This window comes from Cyprinodon tularosa, unplaced genomic scaffold, assembly GCF_016077235.1.
Source record: "Cyprinodon tularosa strain WSP-4 unplaced genomic scaffold, ASM1607723v1 ctg57, whole genome shotgun sequence".
Lineage (NCBI taxonomy): Eukaryota > Metazoa > Chordata > Actinopteri > Cyprinodontiformes > Cyprinodontidae > Cyprinodon > Cyprinodon tularosa.
The window spans coordinates 1204873-1224924 of NW_024039307.1; the positions used below are offsets into that span (position 1 = coordinate 1204873).

Genomic DNA, 20052 nt, shown 5'->3' on the forward strand with positions numbered 1-20052 from the left:
ATGTGAGTGCAGATATCGTTTAGAGGTGCAGGAGCCTGAAGCTCGCAGCATGCAGCAACACAAACAGATAAACGGACTCTCAGACATGCTAAGAAGGAGCATTTCAGAGGGCCAGATCCCAACATGAGGCGCTGGATGTCATGTGGAGGTATGCAGGGATACCGGATCCACAGATTCGTCAGGATGGAAGAACAGATTCAAACCTTTAAAATGTTCCAAAGCTGGAAAACAAAACCTCCTTCATGTTTTTGCCAGAGATCTGAGTGGACCCAGCTTTATGAAATCATGATGTGAATTTGTAATCTGAGAGCAGCTGCAGAAAAGCTGCTAAAAGAGACGATGCCTTAGTGAAGTATTAAACCACAGGAACTTTTTCCACATTTTGTCCTGTTAAAACCACAATTTCAGATTTATTACATTGAGCAAAACACGCCGGGATTCATAACTGAAAGGAAATTATACACCTTTTTTTTAAAATGTGGTGTACATTTGGATTCAGTTTTTTTTTCCAATCTAGTGCAGCTGATTCCTTTCAGACATCCATTAAAGTCCACATGGATGCAATTTTAACTTAAAAAAGAGACAGTAGGAAAAACAGTGATAAGGCACTGAAAAATAAATTCATATATCAAACAAATAAAGAATTCTGCTTTTTGTGTGTAAATATCATTTGGGTGCCTAAATTCTGGAAAGGCTGATTGACTTCCTTTGTCAGGGTGAAAAAGTAAGAAAGGGAGAATATAAAGAGCAAAAACAAAGATACAGTTCTCAGCATGCAAAAGGTTAAATGATTCTTTATCTTTAACCCAAGGTTACTATACTCGGAGACAAAGCTCCCTCAAATAAACCCCTCACTTTATCAAAACTGCAAAAAAGGGGGAGCTCCCCTTATCACTCAGAGCAGGTCAGCTGAAGCAGTTTTAGTTGGAGGAAGCAGTCAGTTCCAGTTAGCTATAAATAATAAACAACATAACACCATAAATACAGGGGCGGAGCTAGATGGGTGGCCAGGGGTGGCCATGGCCATCCTTAGCCAATCATTGGCCACCCCTGTGGCCACCCCTACCATTTTTTTCCCTCTAATACAGATGGTTGCAGCCGTAATACTCTGAAGGGGAATGTTAAAAACTCATTAAACAATTTTTCATATATTAACAACTAATGACAACAGAAACCCTTTGGTTAATTATGCACATCAATATACAAACATTAAAGATGATAGATACAGAATTTATGCTCTTTTCAGAACTAGATTTTGAATTATTTGGGGGTAAAGATAAAATAATGTGCCTCTGCAAGTCATCCAGGAGTCTTCAGTGAAATCAAATATAAATAACTACTTTAAAAACAACATAAAAATTCATTAAATGTGGATATTAGATTTAAATATCATTTTTTTTGCAGAATTATTATTGACAAAAGTAGGTAATGACAATGTAAAATATGTTCGCCCCAGAACTCAAACCTGAAAGAATTTTGTCCACTATACATTTTATTTACACAGCGTAGATGTTTAAATATATGGGTCTATTTGTTAACAAAGGCTGCAGGAAAGTATAGTTTGTCTTTAGTTAGAAAATATGGATGTTGTGCTCATTCCTGTTTGAACAGTGTAGTTTTACCCTGAGGTTCTGGTGCCGTTCGGCCACCCCTCAATGTACATTGGTTATTGACTGGCCACCCCTATTAGGATTTTCTGGCTACGCCTCTGTATAAATATCACATCTTTTTTTTCTTTTAAGCGAGGAATGCTCTGCTTTTAGAGCCTGTAAACGTTTCTCAGTCACAAAAGCACAAAGATGTGAGGCCCAGTACACACTGCACAGCGTACCTTAATCCTATGAAGAAATATGACAATGTCTGATATTATGACGCTGAAACCGTTGGCATAGTTGTCTTAATTTTACGGGACAGGGATATCAGTGGGGATATTGCAGGGGAAAATCTGCTAAAAATAATAACCTTTTCTTCCAATGAGTATAAATGCAGAACTGTGTAAGCCTGAATGTTTTGTACTCATGAAATCTGGGATGTCAAAGCCTCGTCCAGCTGTTATGATGTGCTTCATGTTTAATGGTGGGGAGGGGGAGTTCCAGCCAAAACTCTGCTCTGTGTGGGAAAAGTCCCTGTTTGTCAAGTTTATTTCATCCAAGAATGTGGAGTCAGCCTTTCTGCTGATTATTAATGATGTACTATACATGAAAGCCTCTCTATGATATACTCGTCTGGATTGTGTATATCGTCATGATACTATGAGGTCTATCACACACCGTGAAGCCCTAACTTATTACTGTGGCTCCTCAGCTCCTCATGTAAGCTGCTGTTTCTTCACCTTTGGAGATGTCAACAGTAAAACTACTATCCAGGGCAGGGAAATGAACTCCGGACTGCTGTGCTGCCTTATGGACGTCACTATGTGATAGAAATGCATATGAATGATGGTGATCAATTTGGGAATACAGCCTTCAAGAAACGCACTACAAAAACAGAAGTTACATAAATGCTGCATACTGTTGAAACTTCTAGAGGTTGGCTGTGCATATACCTCCTGTTACGCAAACGATTATGGGAAACTGTAGTTCAGATATGGCAATAAGAACATCAGAAGCTCCCTATGCTAACTGAACTATTGATGGGAAGCATTTTCCTTTCTCTTCCTTCCTCTTTCCTTAGTGCCAGCCCATTTTGTCCAGCACTTATAGCAACCCATAATACATTTCCACCCTGGCTTAATTTCCATAAAAATTTTGCATTATTTGATTGGTGCCTAGGCTGCTCAGTGACGCAGTGGGTTGCACTGCTGCCTTGCAGCAAGAAGGTTCTTTCTGCAAGGAGTTTGCATGTTCTCCATGAGCATGTGTGTTCTCTCCGGGTACTCTGGCTTCCTTCCACAGTACAAAAACATGACTGTTAGGTTAATTGGCTTCTTAAAAGTCCCCTTGTGTGTGTGAGTGAATGTTTTTTTGTCTCCGTGTTGCCCTGCGATGGACTGGCGAAATGTCCAGGGTGTACCTCGCCCGTAGACAGCTGGAGATAGGCACCAGCACCCCTCGCGACCCCACTTGGGATAAGCATGTAAGAAAATGGATGGATGGATGGATGATTGGAGCCTTTATGCTATACACCAAAATAAAATTGCCATATTTGCATGTACACTGACTTTACTCTTGGCATGTATTGATTTACAAGGTTATATCTAAAGTGATGGCACCTTATTTATCTTTTTTTCAATGTCAATTCCTACAGACCACAGGCTAAGGATTTTATGAATGACCAAGTGTAATAAAAAGAGGAGGAACGCTTTTAGTTGATTCTGCAGTTAGAGCTGTAACTCTAGCTTCTCTGAGTGTATTTAAATTCATGATAGATCCCATCATATTCAAGTTACATAAACACAAATGTTTTTGTTTGGTTTGAGTCTAAACGTTCATTGTTACTGTTCTGTAAATGTTGTATAACTATGTGTAAAGTGATTATGTGCAGTAGCTGAATGCTTTTTGAATCACAGCAGAAGGCTTGCTTCTGTTCAGAGACCTGCTTCTTTCTACTGTCTCTACACATTTGTTCAGGAGGAATTGCAGCAAATTGCTAATTTAAACTAATGTTAACATTTCTTTGATGAACTGAAACATTAAAAAAAGGAGCAAAAAAACAGAAGTATCCAAAAAGGGAACATACGTTCTGATAGTTATGCACATGCCAAACTAGTTAAAAGACAACATATTATACATTTTAAATCTTTTTAGGACCACACATGAAAATAAATGGTTTTCTTTATGTCATGGAAGTTTTCCTCTCTGTGTTTTGGTTGCAAAAACGAGTGTTGAAGCAGAGGAAGGAAGCAGCTTTACAGGCCCCGTTAGAGGAGGAGGAAGTGGTGATTAGAGCACGTAGAGAGGAGGTCAGGGGTCAGTAATCTAACCCTGATGGAAGCTGTGCTCCCAGATGTAGCAGGGATTTTAATGTTTCGCACTTAAAATGTTGCTGTGACCTTTCTCTGAAAAAATAAAAACAATAAAAAAGAAAACCTGAGGCCATTTTGACAGATATAAATATTCAGGCTGCAGAAACGTGGAGATTGAGCTCGTTTGAAATAAATCACATGAATGCATTTTTGGCTCATTTGCATCTTTGAAGCGTTTAATTACTTTAATCACATGCATCAAATTGTGACAGCTGTGCTCCATTTAATCGAGTGGAGTTTTTACATAAATACAGGTTGCCTGGTTTGTAAAATGCCTGAATGTTGGCCCAGATGTGAATGAGCAGGTTTTATTCCAGTAACTGACATATAAATCATGCTGGCGCCTCACTTAGAGGGGGCTATTCAGGAAGCGGAGCAGGTTTTCTTTTATATCCGCATACGGCTTTATTTAGAGATAAACAAGAACCTGCTGGAGCCCAGCTCCTTCCGAGTGAACGCACTAAAAGCACAGGCTCCTTTCTGCCACCGTGCATCAAGCTCTGCAGCAGCCAGGCCCAGTGGAGCGAGAGAAAAGACAGGAGGCTCTGTGGTCTGAGACCTGCTGCTGCAGACACTGTAACAGCACAAGACATATTGCTATTCAGACAGAGAGAGATGAGTTTTTTTAAGGCCATGAATCCCTGCGTGCCTGCCTGAGGGGTACACACAGTATTATGAGCAGGATTTGAGCTGACACAAGTCACAGTCGCTCCATCGCTGGCGTGAAGGAGGAGGGGATGAATTATTCAAGCAGCCGGATTTGGAGGACTCTGACGTCTTGTTTTATTGGGGAAGTAAAGTAAGCAGGCGGCAACAAGCTGCAGCTCCTCACACAAAGCCTACAGTCACACCACATCGGCAGGATAAAAACCTGCAAGGATGCTCAATTTTGTTATTTTTCATTTCCCACCAGGACAGGTCAACATTTCAGAGAAGCAGCAGTGGAATAATAGCTCCTTCTCAAAATGACAGCCATCACTGCAGCACACCATCCCAGATTGCAGGTCTATCACTCCCCACACATAAGATGAAATGACAGCCCCGCCCGGCTGATAGCGAAGCATCTCAGCCCGAGTAGGTGTTCCTCGTGGCTTAGCCCGGCTTTGATGTTTTTAAAGCGCAGCAAAGCAATATTCGGCTCAGGGATTCACAACCTGCTGCTGAGATGATCTCTCACAGCTCTGCTTGTGAAGCAGGGAAAATAGAAGGCTGCAAAGAAACAAACAAATCAGAACAAAAGGTTGTTATTCCAAGAGAGGGGAAAGGAGGAGTCCCTTTGCTTTAAGAATCACTTAGCAAATATATCAAACAAGAAAATAGAGGCCTCCTTTTCAAAGTAATGTGACCTATTTAATCTAAAAAAAAGGTTTAAAATATGCTACAGAGTGCATTCAGGAGTCATCATACCACTTTGCTCTTTTTCTGTTCAATGTAATGCAGCAAATGTGTGTCTTCTATATTAATAAATAGTTCTAAAGCAAAGGGAAATGCATAGATTTTTTTTAAGCATGGTGTGTTTGTGTCAAGTCCCTTTTACTGAAATGCCCACAAATAAAACCCAGTTCAGGAGATCGCCACTGTAGTCAGGGTTTCCTTAAAGCTGATATTCATGGCAGAGAATCGGGACTTGAGTTGTTTAAAGATTCATGATGTGTTTGAAAGATGAGGAAAGCGCTCTAGCCTATTGGTGGTTCTGGGCAGTATTCATTCGTGTGTTTTCATGGGTGCACAGAGCACCATGACGGAAAAAAAAAAAAACGGACCAATAGTTTATCATTCAATATATATTACCAGAGCCACAGAACCAAAAAGCCAAATGCCTCATCACTGAATGAAGATAAATTTCCATGTTTAATTTAATAAACATTGATGTTCCAATTAAAAAATGAGCATTTTCGGTTTGAAAATGTTAATTTTATTTACCTAAACATTCCTCATCATGGAAAAAAAGAAAATGAAATTAGTTGCTAAATAAATCTGTACTAAAAGATAAAATAAAGCTTTTCCTATTATTTTAATGTACATTGGTAACTTAGCAATATAACATATTTTTCAATTATTTCAAATGTTAATTACCAGATTTAATCAAATCAGAATTAGTTTACTAAAGAAACAAACAGGAATATTTTTCTTAATGGATCCAAGAGACCTATTGGTCACACAATACAGGCGCCAGGACCAGTTGGCCCGTCTAGAGCCGCCCATGGGACTAGCAAGATGAAAAATCATGGATTTATGTTCAAACCTTCATGTACAGCTGAACATGGCAGTGGCAGCATGATGCTGTGGGTAAACATTTACTTCCTGTTTGTTGATAGGAAGATGGATAAAGATAAATACAGGGCATTACTGCTGGAAACCTGGGTAGAAGCTACTGAAGACTTAAATGTTTTGGTGGTGGTTCTCCTTCCAGCAGAAATTGAACATAAAGAACAAAAATGAGTTTGGCGTTAGAGCTGACCAACCATGACTGTACATCAGTGGAGGAATCATTGTTCAAAGAGGAGCTCCATCATGGACTGAGGTCAGTTAAAGAGAAAAAATGAAAACCTTTAAGTCTATAAACATAAAACAAGGTTAGGCATCCCTATAGAAGAAAAGAAAGAAGAATAGAAGAAACAAAAGGTTGTTCTAAAATACCAACCTGGCAGAGTAAGGGCCTGAATCCAAAACTCACCTTTAAGTTTTGTAGAAAATGTCAAAATCCCCCGATTCATTTAGAGCTGCTCAGACACTTAGAAACCTCTCATGTTTTATCAAATTAAAATCTATAAAAATACTAGGGTGTGTGACAAAATGCAAAACCTAGGAGGCTCTTTATGTCCAATAGACAGGATAGATGAGTCGTTATCTGTGGTGTAACTCATTCGTTTATTTTAATTCCACAAATTTTTCAAAAAAATTACAAAATACTCAAATGGAGAGAACACAGGACTCACAATTTTTCTTATTATTTCTACTTTTTGTTTTACATTGTGTCATCCCATGGCGACTACTCATATATACAATAAGCTTCAAGATACCAGTATATATATAAATCTTAGCAGTCAGAATTTACATTCTGCTATTGCCGCTTTGAAACAAGAAGCTAAACCATTGACAACACTTAACATCAAAGGCTTCGGAGACACAAAGAAGAGGGAATAAAAGGATGAGGGAGATGAGTAGAGAGATGGAACACGGTAAGGAAAGGGGAGATGGAGTGACAGGCGGTTGTCCGTGTTTCATTATCTTTTGTTACTTTTAACTTTTGCAGGCCTTTTGATGAAAAATAGTGCTCCATGGGAAAATGCGGTCGTTTTTAATGCAGATAAAGTTTCTTCAACGGCTTCCAATGAAAATAAGAACAAGCCACAGTTTTATTTTCTACATGTCCATGACAAACAGTCTTAGTGCATGGGAGAAATAAAAAGGCAGAACAAATAAAAAAACATGGGCTTGTGCATTATTATGACATGTAACAGTTGGTGTCACACAACCACAACACTCCCAAACCTCCAGGAAGCTGGTTGTGTCTCAACAAAATACATAAAAACAAGCGATATGATGGTAAACAAAACAATTAAAATGATGGTCATACCTTCACCACCTGGTGGTCGGCAGACATCCAGCAGATGGTGAGGTTTTGTATTATTTGTACATCATGAACGCTTTTTGATTTCATTTGGCCTCACAGACCCTATTAAGTGGTTTCCTGATATTAAATGTGTAGCAGGTGCTTTGAAACTAAAGACTGACATGAGGACTTTTAAGGTTTAAAGACCGAGTCAAAAATGGAGAAACTGCCTCTAATTTGACCTAAAATGTGTCCATATCTTAAGAAATCAAAAATAAAACCAATGTTTAAAAACCCGACAGACAGCAAGGGTGTCCCGTTCCTCCTCCTTAAATACAAAAAAAGGGATAAAAAGCATTTTAACAGAGCTCCAGACACTCAGTGCAAAGTTCTCCTTTTTTTAATCTTCTGCCTCTTCAAGTGTTTCAGATCAGTAACTCGACACGCCGAATCTGACAACCGTCACAGCTGATGGATGGGTGGATGTGGAGGGCATGAAGGGGGGGGTATGGTTTACATACAACAAGCGTATGTGGGACTAAATCTAACACAGTGAGGTCACAACCGAACCGCAACTCTCAGAAACTGCTCTTATAATGCCATGGTGCTCCCCTCTGAAACAAGGGATAATGCTTCAAAACAAGTTATATTGGAGGCTGAAACGACTTGGAGTCCACACCTAGTAATAATAATAATAATTATAATTATATGTTTATATATACTATTTACAGACTGAAAAACGCCATGCTGTAGCTTTTCTTAAAATTATGAAAAACTTCCAACAATGTATTAAAATAAACGTTGAATTTAAGATAGCACTTGTTATTTTTCCATAAATGGTCTGACAGGTCTTTATGTTTTTATTCTTTTTTTCTTCTTGATAAGCACAGTGTCTGTTCTAGCACCTACAAAACATCAGGGAAGCTTGTCATGCAGGAGTCTTGAGGATGTCGTCACTATTGGTTATATACCAAAGAAAGTCAATGTCTTAAGAAGGAAATAAAATAAAAATAAAAAAAAAGGTCCTGGACAGGAACAGAAAATGGAGGAAATCAGAAGATCTGCTTGGCCCTCTTCAAGACTGGAGGTGTCCATGAAGAGCCTCCAAGACTGCTGCTGCTGTGACAACTTCCTGTGTCCTGCACTCGTCAGTCGCCGCCTCTCTCAGGTTGTTTACAACTGCTTGTCGCTTTCCTTCTTCAGCCGGCTGAAATGGAAAACAGGCTTTAAAAAGAGGAAAACTGAAGGCGACGGAGGATGGTGGTTTGGTGCTTGCCTGACCTGTAGTAGTCCTCCTGACCAGGCAGAGGGCCCCCGTGCATGTGATGGTGCCCGTGGAGCCACTGCTGCTCCATCGCCAGCCTCTGGAGCTCAGCTGACTGGGCGTGCATGGCCTGCAGCTGGTGGGCTGCGGACATCTGTGGTGGAAGACCTCCTGGTAGGTCCCGTGGGTATGGAGCACCTGCAGGAGAGAGAGGGAGGGGGGGGGACACGTGCTTAGTGCCAGAGCTCTGTCTGATGGAGCGCTAACAGCAGCCTGACGCTGACAGGGAGCTTACCGAAGACCGGGTGGCGTAGCATCTCGTGTTCGTGCGGCGGTTGGCCCAGGAGAGGGTTGGGGATGCTGCCGGGCGGGTAGGGGAAGCGCGCCAGGTGAGGTCCGGCTGCCAGGGGATCTACGGCCAGCGGGTGGGCCCCCGACCCTGGAGGACAGACAAGACATTCACCACCACCTTCTGGGTGTCAGAGTCTTAGGATCAAGGTACACTCAATACATGACAGTGTATCGCCGATAGCATCATCAGCGATACACGGTCTCATACAACAATACTCCTCTCATGGTCCGCTGCTGCGACCGCTTTGATTTTCATTCAGATCCTTTTTGCTTAATGAGGCGGCTTTTAAACCAGCCTTTCATTTCTAATAGTTTCAATTTAAATTGTGAAATGTGTTGCAGTGAGCTTTTATTGGAGATGAGAGAAGTAATACAGATATTCACAGAACAACTTCAGTAAGAACAACAGAACATAATGCCATTTAGTTTCATCCTCAAAGCCTTGCAAAAGTATTAATGGCTTTCTTTGTTACATAACCTGCTAGCTTCTATTTGTGGTTTTATGCATTTATGCATCTTGTTGCTGCATAAGAAATGATGGAAATATTTGTGCAGTTCTGCAAACTGTTTTGTGTAAAGGTTGGACGTCTGCAGAAATCAATGCAACTATCTAGAGCAGGAAAGTTGACTGATGGAATGCAGCTCTGTCTGAAGGTTTGTCTACATAGATTTTAAAGATCTGCCTTTTTTGATGATGGTGCTGTAGAGATGTGCTTTTAAATCAAACAAGGTGGTGTGCATGATCTGGCCAGATTTATGAAGTTCATGACTGATTGACAGATCAGTGGATCTCTGCAGCTCATCCAGACCAGGTGGACAGCCAGGGCTCAGTAGGCTGGTTCAAAGCTTGGGATTTTTATTTCTAAACTAATCCAGCTTTGTTCTCTGGTCTTTATGATGCTGTTTGTTCGTTCTCCAATGTTCTAACAAACATCTGAATTATTTTCAAAACAGTATTAATCAATTTAATTAGACTTTACTTAGTGATATCAGAACAATAAATGTTTTTCTTCCACTACTGTTTATTGTACAGAAAATGCTTCTTAGCTAATTTTATTATGTAAAACCTACTTGTCAATAAAGCTTTTCTGACTTAGTAATGTACTATTTGTATTATTTTTGTTACAAAGCGATATTATATATTATATTGTCAAAAAGGTTTGAGCATTATACTTTTGCAAGGCCGTGTAAATGTATGGCTGAACACAAAATGAGCAAATTAATGTTTTTAAAGACAGAAACAATCTAACACACTTTAAGTTATTACTAACTTGAACAAATCTTGTATCTCTAACAGTTCTGATCTTATGAAAAATAAAAAATCTTTGAGTTTAACTATCAAAGCATGTTAACTATTAATGTTATGAAGCTTTCTTGATACATAAACATCACAGGAACATTGTTGGATATAAGCAGGGCTTTCATTTACCTTGGTGGAGCGGATCTTGCTGGTGGAGGTGGAGATGGGAGTGGATGTGAGAGTGCTGGTGGTGGTGCGGCGTGACGTTGAACATCTGCAGTCGGGCGATGGGGTCGTTGGCCACCGTGGCCATCCTCTCAGCGTGGAGCCGCTCTGCAGCCAGCCTTTCTGGGTAAGTCATGTCCGGCCGTAGCTGGGGCCCCGGCAGGGCTAGCCGCTCGCGCTCCAATGGGTTCAGGCCAGGGTGGAAGGAGGCAAAGGGGTGAGGGCCGGCCATGGGAGGTAAGGTGAGGGCTCCGTGCCGGGCGAAGTGCTCCATTGGATTTGTTGAAGGATGGAGCGAGTCCATTTCTGGAGGTTTGACTTCGAAGCCCGGTTTCATCCTTTCCCTAAGCTCCCGCTCCCTTATCTCCCTCTCCCGCATTTCTCGCTCTCGTAGCTCCCGCTCCCGCATGGCCGGGTCGGCGTTGTAAAGGCTGGGCATGTGGTAGGCCAGCAGCGGGTCTGCGGGGTTCAGGGAGACGAAGAACGGGTGATTTCTGTTGGTGGGGGACATGACGTGGGGTCTGGCGTACTCGCTGAGGGTGCGCAGGGCGGGTGTGTCGGGGCCGATGTAAGGAGGCACCGCTGCGATTGTAGTTGGGGGGCCGTCGAATGGGGGACGCATGTGAGCGGGGCCGGCCATGGGGGGCTCCCCCATTCTACTTTCATGAGCAGAACTGGAAGCTTTCTGTGAAGACAAAGAGATAAAACTTAACTTTATCCAACTGTAGAAAAACCAAGGAAATGCGAAGGAAGGAGGTACTGACCGCTGCACGCTCCACCTCCTTCTCTCGCTCACGCTCTCTTTCTCGTTCCTTTTCCTTCTCCCTTTCCCGCTCCTTCTCTTCCCTGGCTTTCTGCTCAGCTTCCCGCTTCGCTTTCTCCAGAGCTTCTTCTCTCTTTTTGGCCAACTTAGACGAAGCCAGTGGAGTGAAGTAATAATCTGTCCGAGCGCACGAGTTATAACCCCGGTCCAGGTACTTGTAGAACCTGCGGCAAAAACACAGAACATTTTTAGGTTAGACATGAGGACTACAATCATTAAAGCAAGGAAACTACATCTTCATTTAAAAGCCCTGACGTGTATTACAGTGGCTCATTATTCAGAAATGAAAAAACTCCCTCTACAGCCACTTCTGCTGCTACGCTGACTCTGAGTTAAAATCCTCATTGCTATTCATTGGCAGTCCTCGAGTCCTTTAAGCACAAGGTAACCACAGATAGTCATTTTCAGATGCCTGGGTTCGCTGATGTCTCGCTGTAATTAATCTCCCTCAGCTCCATCCTCTGTAATTCTAAACTATCAGCCACCTCAGGGCTAATTGTGGCCTTGGATGGCCATTCTGCTGACCGCGCTCCATTCTCTGCATCAGAGCTGAAAAAACACAGCCAGCATTTTTTTTTGGGTGCAAAGCAAACCTGTAAAAACATCAGTAGCTTCTATAAGAGCGGCACAGCATTAACTAAACACGCGATTGCTTCGATTGAATATTGCAGTGCTGACAGCAGTTAAGATTAACCCATATTTCCCTCAATCTCCTCTCTACTTTCCATCATCAGGACGTTCCTGCCGCTCTCCATCAGTTCAAGGATTTGGGTCACAGATCTAGGTCAGCTTTAGAAATCAAGGGCAGTTAAACTTCAACCAGTTTAATATCTGGTAGACACGCAGAGCATGAATGGGATTTGAATCGTTCTGGCCTCCCAGCAGTCCCCTGTGGTCCTGCTGTGATACTCGCTGAGGCTTCACATTCGATTGGAGGGGCAGAGCAGCTATAGTTTGTAGAATTTTTGGAACTATGGGAAAATTATCCCTCCCTCACTAATTCATACCTAGAACTATATGTATAAAGACTTCCACGTCATACTGGCCTTTTTCTACTTTTTTGTTGTCAGTGTATAAAACAACATGCTGCCATGTTTCCAGACATACCGTGCTGACTGGCTGGCGTGACTAGGCGTATTGACAATGGTGGGCTCCGGGGAGGGGCTCCTCTGTGGGGGAGGCGGGCTCTCAGGCTCTTCCACCTCATCTGGAGGCTCCTCTTTGATATGGACAGGCGGCACCACCTGGGCGGGGGGAGCGCAGCTGACCGAGGCGGGGAGTGGCATGGAGATGGAAGAGGACGGGGCGGATGAAGACGACGACGGCGTCTGTAAGCTAGGCATAGAGTTCGACGAGGAGGGTGGGGCGCCGCTTGGAGGTAGAACTGTGCTGAAAGGATGTGAGGAGAAAGGTGGCTGTGGCGGTGCCCCGCTGGGATGTGACGCCGCAGCGGGAGGTGGGAGGGGAGGTGGTGGGGTAGGCTGGTGGCTGGCTGAAGGTGGAAGGCTCTGGGACTGGGTGAGGACCGGAGGCTGGGCCGGTGGAGGCTGGAGCTGCTGCTGAGACATGAGCTGGAGGGGAGGGGGGTGTGCTGACGGAGGATGATGCGTGGATAAAGAGCTGAGGGGCTTCAGGGCAGGAGGTGGAGGCAAGTTTGAAGGCATCTGAGGGAACGGAGGTGCAGACACGTGAGGCGGGTGTTTGTGAGACTGTGGGGTGGCGATCTGAGGGATGGGGGTCGTTGGAGGGGGCTTGATGTGAGGCATGGCCATGGGTGCAGGGGGCAGAGGCTGCTCTCTGGGGGGCTGGCCTCCACTCTGAGAGGATGGCTGGGACTGAGGAGGAGGAGTGTGAGACCTCTGCTGTGATTGGCCAGAGACAGATGGGGGCGGGACCTGAGAGGGAACCACAGGGAATCCCTGAGGGGTCATGGCGTGTGGATGAGGCATGTGAGGAGGACCTGGTTGTAGTGGGTGTGGCATGGGGGGCATGGGCCCATGATGGGGGCTGGGTAGAGACTGGTGTGGGGCTGAGGAACCAGGAGGCTGAGCCTGAGTCAGAGGTGAATGAGGAGACGGTAACCTCTGAGGGTGAAGCGACGCCCCAGACTGGATTAGAGACATGGGGCTGGTCTGGGACAGAGGCTGAGGAGGTAGAGAGGTGGAAGCAGCAGTGGGGGCCACCTGTGGAGGCAGGGAGGGGGTTGAGGTTGCAGGTGGAACTGGTGCTGTAGAGGCAGCTGAGGTGCCTGGTTGGCACTGGATGACCGGAGGGTGCTGGCTTTGCAGGAGCTGCTGCTGCTGGGCTGAAGAGTCCGAGTCGCTCTCGTTGTCGCGGGGGCTCGGGATGCTTGGGGATGAGCTCCGGTTGTCCTGGTCGATGTCTTTTGGATCGCTGCTGAGCTCCTCGTTGATGCTCCTCCCATCAGAGCTCTCACCCTCCCCTTCTCCCTCCCCATCACATTCTGATGGCGAGTCTGGCCGGGTGAGCTCCTGGGAGACATCAGATGAGAAGAGATGAAGCTCACAACAACCTGACCTCTGAGTTAAATACAGCACCTGCCGAATGTCAAACAGACTCACCTGTGTCTTAGACTTTTTGGCACTGGCCCTCTCAGGGTCCTCTGAGTCTAAAGCTCCCTTCTCTCTCTGCCGTTTGGCACTCTTTATAGGTGAAGGAGCTTCATCTTTAATCTTCTGTGAAGCAGCAGAGCCATTAGAGAGCACAGCACATGACTGGGATAGAGATCTAATGTTTTGGAATGGGTCTATGTTTACCTTGCTTGGCTTCTTCATGGAGTCTGTCTTGCTGTCGGTGCTGTCAGTGCTCGCTGCGCTCGGCGAGGTTCGCCCACTGGAGCGCAGGTCCTCGTTGGTAGGCGAGGCTCGGCCATCGGGACTGACTGTCTGCTTCTTACGACCACTACGTAGCGTTGACATCTGTTATCAAAGTGGAGACCAATGCTCACATTAACCTCCATGTGGACGTCACATATTTGAAAAAACTAATTTGTCTAGAAACCAATAGAACAGATGGATGCATGTATGATGGAATGGTTTAGGGGTGGTCAAAGTGAGCTCCAGGGTCGAGTGACCTCTACTTAAAAGCAGATTTTGATTTTGTTCTTACAGATACCCAAAAATATTTCTAGCATTTCACACTGGTCCCCTTTACTGGGTCTTCATCGATTTAAACATAAAATTTTTCTTACAAAAAAAAAAAAAAACTGAAATCATTACAATATTACATGCTTGGTTTATTAAAAAGAAAGCAGTTTTTTGTTAATTTGTTTTTTTTTTTTGTGGTAATCTTGACTTTGACATTTTGGGCTTTTTGGAAACCTATAATAGATGGATGTTAAAGGAATCTAAGAATTAATGGAAAGCTCAATAGTTAGACAAAAGATGACAAAATAAATTTGAATATCCATATATTTTCTACTTTCTTTTTTAATACTTCTACAGACCTGGAAATACTTCAACTTTACATTTCCAGACTGCCTTAGAATCCCGAATAAAAGAAAATGTTATTCCTGTGCTATTTATTTCATGACAGCAGACACAGTAGTCTCACTGTTTATTTCTCCTGGGATGTCTGGAAGATTCGTTTCCTAAAGGTGAAAATAGATGGGTGATTGTGAAGAGATAGTGTTTGCGCACCGAGCCTCGGTTCCGTCGAGTCCTCATGCTATGCTTCCCGCCGAGTCCATCCTCTTCCTCTTTGACGGGTTTGAACATAAATGGCGGCGGGTCCACAGGCTTCTCGATGGGTGGCAGCTCCCCGTACTTCTTGAAGTGGATGCGGCAGTCGGTGCACAGCAGGATGTTCTCCCGGCCCCCGTGGTGCCAGTCCTTGGAGGCTGAGGAAAGCCATTCACAGTTGAGAAATACGACACTCTCACAGGCAATAAGCAACACACTGCAATAAACCGACAACCGCAGAATACAAAGAAGATCCTCAGCCAACTTCTAACTTTACATTTCCAGCGCTATACCCTACACCTAAATTGTCAGTGATTTATCACTCTGTGTTCACAAGGTGAAGCCAAACGTATTAGCCACCCTTGTGGTGGCAACCTTAGACTGTTCAGCTGGCAGCCTGGTTGTGGGAGCCAGCTGTGTGGAAAAAAAGAGACAAGGATAATGAGGTGGGGAGAGTGAACGAGCTGTGGGCTCATGTCTGATTTGATCAAATTAGTCCTGACATCCTCTGATGCCCATCTGTCACACAGCTCCATGTTGGGGGGGGATCAAACAGATCCCAGCACACACCAGGAATAGCAAAGCGACACCGAATGACGAAGCGTGTGCAGAAGCGGCTTGCTTACTGGTAGTGAAGCAGTGTCGGCAGGCGTAGCCCTTCAGCTCCTGTTCGCTGTCTTCGCTGTCAAAGTCATCTTCGCTGGCAGAGCTCAGGTCCACTGGAAGAAACACAATATATCACAGTTTTTACATCGTATAAACCAGGTTATATATTCATCGGCCACATGCAGCTGCTAAAGTATTCACCCACAATGCCTTTGTGCATTTCACAGTGGGATTATGCAACATACCAACTATAAGCCTACAGCCTCTGAAACTGTAGAACATTAGAACAGTAAAAGGCTGACTTCCTGTGTTTTGGTCTGTTGCAGAAAATCCTCACGCGATTGTTTGTGATAATGCTGCAAATGGGTTTGAATACTTTAGCAATGGGCCTAATAAGGTTGAGTGTGTTTACGTACAGAACTCGCTTGAGGGCGGGCGTGAGGGGGTGTTGACAGGAGTTGAGGCGGTTCGTGTCTTGATGCGGCGGAAAACAGGCTGGCGGCGGTGTCTTCTGTGAGCTCGGCAGCTGGCGGCCTCTGGCGTCTTCTTCCAGTAGTAGTAGAAGGTGATCAACTCTCCCTGAAACAGAACGGCAGATTTATTCTCATAGAGTCATTTTGTTTGGGTTTCAATAAGTGTGACGACCAAAAACATTTTTGGAACAGAGTTTGAGAGTGAAAGGCCGCAGTGCAGGTCAGTCCATGTCGGGATTTGTAGGTGCCTGAGGCGTGTTTGTGCTGCAGCCCTGTCTGTCCCAGGATTAAGCAAGGAGGCTCTCTGAATGTGGGATATTAGGATCAGTGCTTTGGTGGCTGCCTGGGTGGCAGGAGGTTGAATGGGAACAAAAGAACGTGTCAGGCAGCGCTTTGGCGCTACAAATAGGGAGTGAAATGGCTGCTCGCCCCTTCGCTGGAAGAGTCAATTGAACTTTAATCAAACATTCGGTGGGGTGCATTTGCCAGCAAGCCGGGTGGACAAATCCAAGCACAAAAGGGCCGCCAAGAAATCAATACCCAAAATGAAACATTTACACACGCAACCATGGATCAAAAAGCACAATTACCATCTGGTTTCCAATATAGCAATGACACACAAGCTTTGAAAGGTGCTGATGAGAGCTTTGAAGGGTGAAACTCAACAACAAACTCTCACTAGTTAGTAGTCATCTAGTGTCTGGATGACATATTCATGAAGTCATGTTATGGGATTGTTTGGTGAGCAGTAAGTCACCTGTAATCTTTAAAGCCCAGAGGGCAGCCATCTACAGGCGGGGGTCTGTTAAACTGCTGTTCGACAAAGCTCCCTGGGTTTAATAGCTATTGACTGTTTTCCTTCTCCGCTTCAGCTGCAAAACCTGACATAAATTAGTCAGCCCATTGCTCTCTAAAAGGCATTAACGACTTTTCGGCAATAGCAGCGCCTGTAAAATGAGCTAAAAACAAACAAGAGTGGGGAACAAAAAAAGATAGGATGAAAACAAATGTTTATAAGCTGCTGTAAGAAATCTAACAGACGGAAAGCAAGCTGTTCAAAAGAATAGAGTTTAACTAAAGGAAACAAAGGGGCTGCAGAAGCTTTCATTTCTTATCATAAAAAGGAGTCTGCTTGAGGCCGGTTGCCGATGGCTGCAAAAAACATGAGAAAGCTTTTTTTTTTTACTCCAACAAGTCATTTAGATTCAACATTAAAGACTAAGCTTGTTTCTTCCTGAATTGCTACTCTGATTGGTAGATAATGCTCAACTCAGTGGGATTTAGGCCACTTAATAAGATTTCCCTTCATGTGGTTCTTAGAGGAAATTCATATCTACCAGAAAACAGTAAGGACTCCCAAACGATCAGGCAAAGCAGGGCTGGGAGCATTTACTGAGTGTGTCGGAGTTCAGAGAGACCTGCTCCTGTTTCAGAGGAAATTAAGGAGCTTCCATGGTTTCCTTCACAGCTTCAACAAAGTCCAGATCCTTTCCAGACTGGTTCTCTGTACCGTTCATACTGCTTGAGGACAAATCTACTATAGTAATCTTTATATAGTTGCATCACTATAAATTTGTAACTTGGAAAAATCACAGATGGATGGATGAATATTCAAATGGAATAAAGAGTAGATAAACAAACTGAGGTATGTATAGATGAATAATAGATGGATAGAAACATAGATTGAACTTTCAGGAAAGTCAGGTGGGGAATAAGGCCTGGATACAGAAATGTTTGTCTCCCTAGTTTCAGTGTTCATAATTAAAATCTACACTAACCTGTGAGGAAACCTCCCGAATATTTTGATAAATCAATTTCTCTAACTACAATCTAACAGGAAGCTAATGGGAACTCCTAAAAGCTGCTCTCTTTCCTTCAGTTTGTCCGTTTATTTCAGTCGGTAACGGTTCATGTTGTTCCGCTTCCTGAGCTCCTCCTCCTCCAACCTGGCCGAGGCCAGCTGGAAAGGCAGGCCACAGGTGCTAACTGAGGGAAGGCAGGCGTCCTGATGTGAGATCTAATTGAAATGTGCAGATCAAAAGTGTCGAGTGGTGCCGAGCGCTGGCTTTGCTCTGTGCCTAATGACTGTTCTCAGCAGTGCCTCGCTGCAGGCTGACAAACACACTGCTTCAGAACCAGCTTGGCAGACAAGAGGAAAGGTCACCCTGCCTCTCCATCACTTACACTGTGTCAAGTACTATTATATCAGGGCGAGCACAATGAAAACATTAACTCAGACTTTTCAAAGAGAATTAACAGGTGCAGTGATTAGCTGCTACCGGATGTAAATAAACCAAACAACAGAGCAGGCAGATTAATAAAGTCTTCCTGAGTTTAAGCAACTGATTAGATGAGAAGGAAATTTAAATGGAATAAAAGCGAGAAAGATGATCCTTTCTGTGCAGCTCGTTTTCAGTGAGTCACTGTAAACAAAGGAGGGATTGTTTGGGAAACATAACAGTTTCAACGAGCAGCAGAGTTCTACAATATGTGAGATAAAAGCAGCCTAAGATGAACACGGCATTACTGCGGCTGAGGGAAGCTTTGCGCTGTAAATTAGTGTCAAAGGGAGACAGACAGATTACCTCTCAGCCTGCCTGCATGTCAAATTTAGGCCCTCTGAAGCCACATCAGTCGTGTCTCTCACCCGACTGTGTACTTTTCTCTATCAAAGGCACTTTGTCATGCTGCCGTAGGCCCCCAGCAGCACTTTAACTTTCATTACCTTCTGTTTCTACCCCTCTATTGGACGTTTGGGCTGCCAGTAAGAGGTTTAAAAGTGAAATGTGTTTCTTTTTTTTTTTTCAATAGATACCAGAAAAGCTAAAAACTCCACAAACTACTTCCAAAACTGCTCATAGGAATCTAGTAAAAAATAACTTATATGACAGAAATCTCGACAGGTCCTGGCTTTTGCTTAATAATTACCTCTGAGTCTACTAAATCGCTGCATGGCGACACAGACCTTGCTGTTGCTGCTCTGCAGAACATGAGATAGTGACAACATAAGCTCAGCATTAAAAGGCCTTTTAGACTGCTTCCATCTGCAGGAGCTTTCTGCTGCTGGATTATCCGACAAGCAAAAGGCTTACCCCTCCTATCACGACACTCAGGGCTTCCACTTAAAGCAGGCAACTACACATACATATGCGACTGTGAAATAGATTTCAAGTACAAGAACATGTGCTGAAACATTTGATCAAAATCAGGCGTTGCAAAATTGAAGTAACATCGTAAATGCATCATTTTCCTTAAACAGAGCAAGTTTGCCATATTCGGTTTGGCCTTCCTGTTACTTGCTGAGGTTCTCACTCTCTCTCTGATTGAGAGGCATAGTTTCTAAACACCTTCCAGTCTAAAGAGTGTTTTTAATATTGTTTAAAGACTGTTTTTCTGTGCAGGTTTACTACAAATCCGCTCATACCTATTAATAATATATCTTTTAACACATTTTCTGTATTAGGGTTCATATATCTAGAGCTTTCTTTAAAATCCAAGTCTGTGGGAGCAGATTATCTTCATACTACAACCTTGACTGGTTAATGTTAGATAAATACTTTTAAAGTACAATTTACAAAATGAAAACCACTGAATGAAGCATTGTTTTTTGTAATTAGACACTGTTGAGTTTCTGTCTCTACCAGTTGGACCAGATTTAACCGACTGTTAACCTGATAATGAGTCTAGGCGCAGTGGCTCTGAAACAGCTTCAGTAATGCGCCGATGTAATGATATGCTAATTAGCCATGTGCTACATTAAAAGCAGCTACCATTACAGATATCCGAAGGAGAAAAGGAACTTAGATGTCTTCAGTGAGCTGGAATTATCAATATATATATATATATATT

General features: G+C 43.5%; 1 protein-coding gene across 6 annotated transcripts in view; it reads right to left on the reverse strand.

Annotated features, from left to right (window-relative positions):
* Positions 1–6816: 6816 nt before the first annotated feature.
* The window catches only part of rerea (arginine-glutamic acid dipeptide (RE) repeats a), a 167964-nt gene continuing 154728 nt past the window's right edge, over positions 6817–20052 (reverse strand). For 3 of the 6 annotated variants that reach the window (XM_038305947.1, XM_038305946.1, XM_038305950.1), the window contains 11 exons: positions 16147–16309; positions 15751–15843; positions 15083–15282; positions 14201–14362; positions 14006–14119; positions 12531–13915; positions 11365–11587; positions 10565–11285; positions 9080–9253; positions 8802–8982; positions 6817–8727 (listed from right to left, as the gene is read on the reverse strand). In XM_038305947.1, coding sequence (XP_038161875.1) covers positions 8694–8727; positions 8802–8982; positions 9080–9253; positions 10565–11285; positions 11365–11587; positions 12531–13915; positions 14006–14119; positions 14201–14362; positions 15083–15282; positions 15751–15843; positions 16147–16309 — 3450 coding nt within the window. In that variant the 3' untranslated portion in view covers positions 6817–8693. The remainder of the gene's footprint in view (positions 8728–8801; positions 8983–9079; positions 9254–10564; positions 11286–11364; positions 11588–12530; positions 13916–14005; positions 14120–14200; positions 14363–15082; positions 15283–15750; positions 15844–16146; positions 16310–20052) is intronic. The other 3 variants (XM_038305949.1, XM_038305952.1, XM_038305948.1) reach the window with 2 other exon arrangements.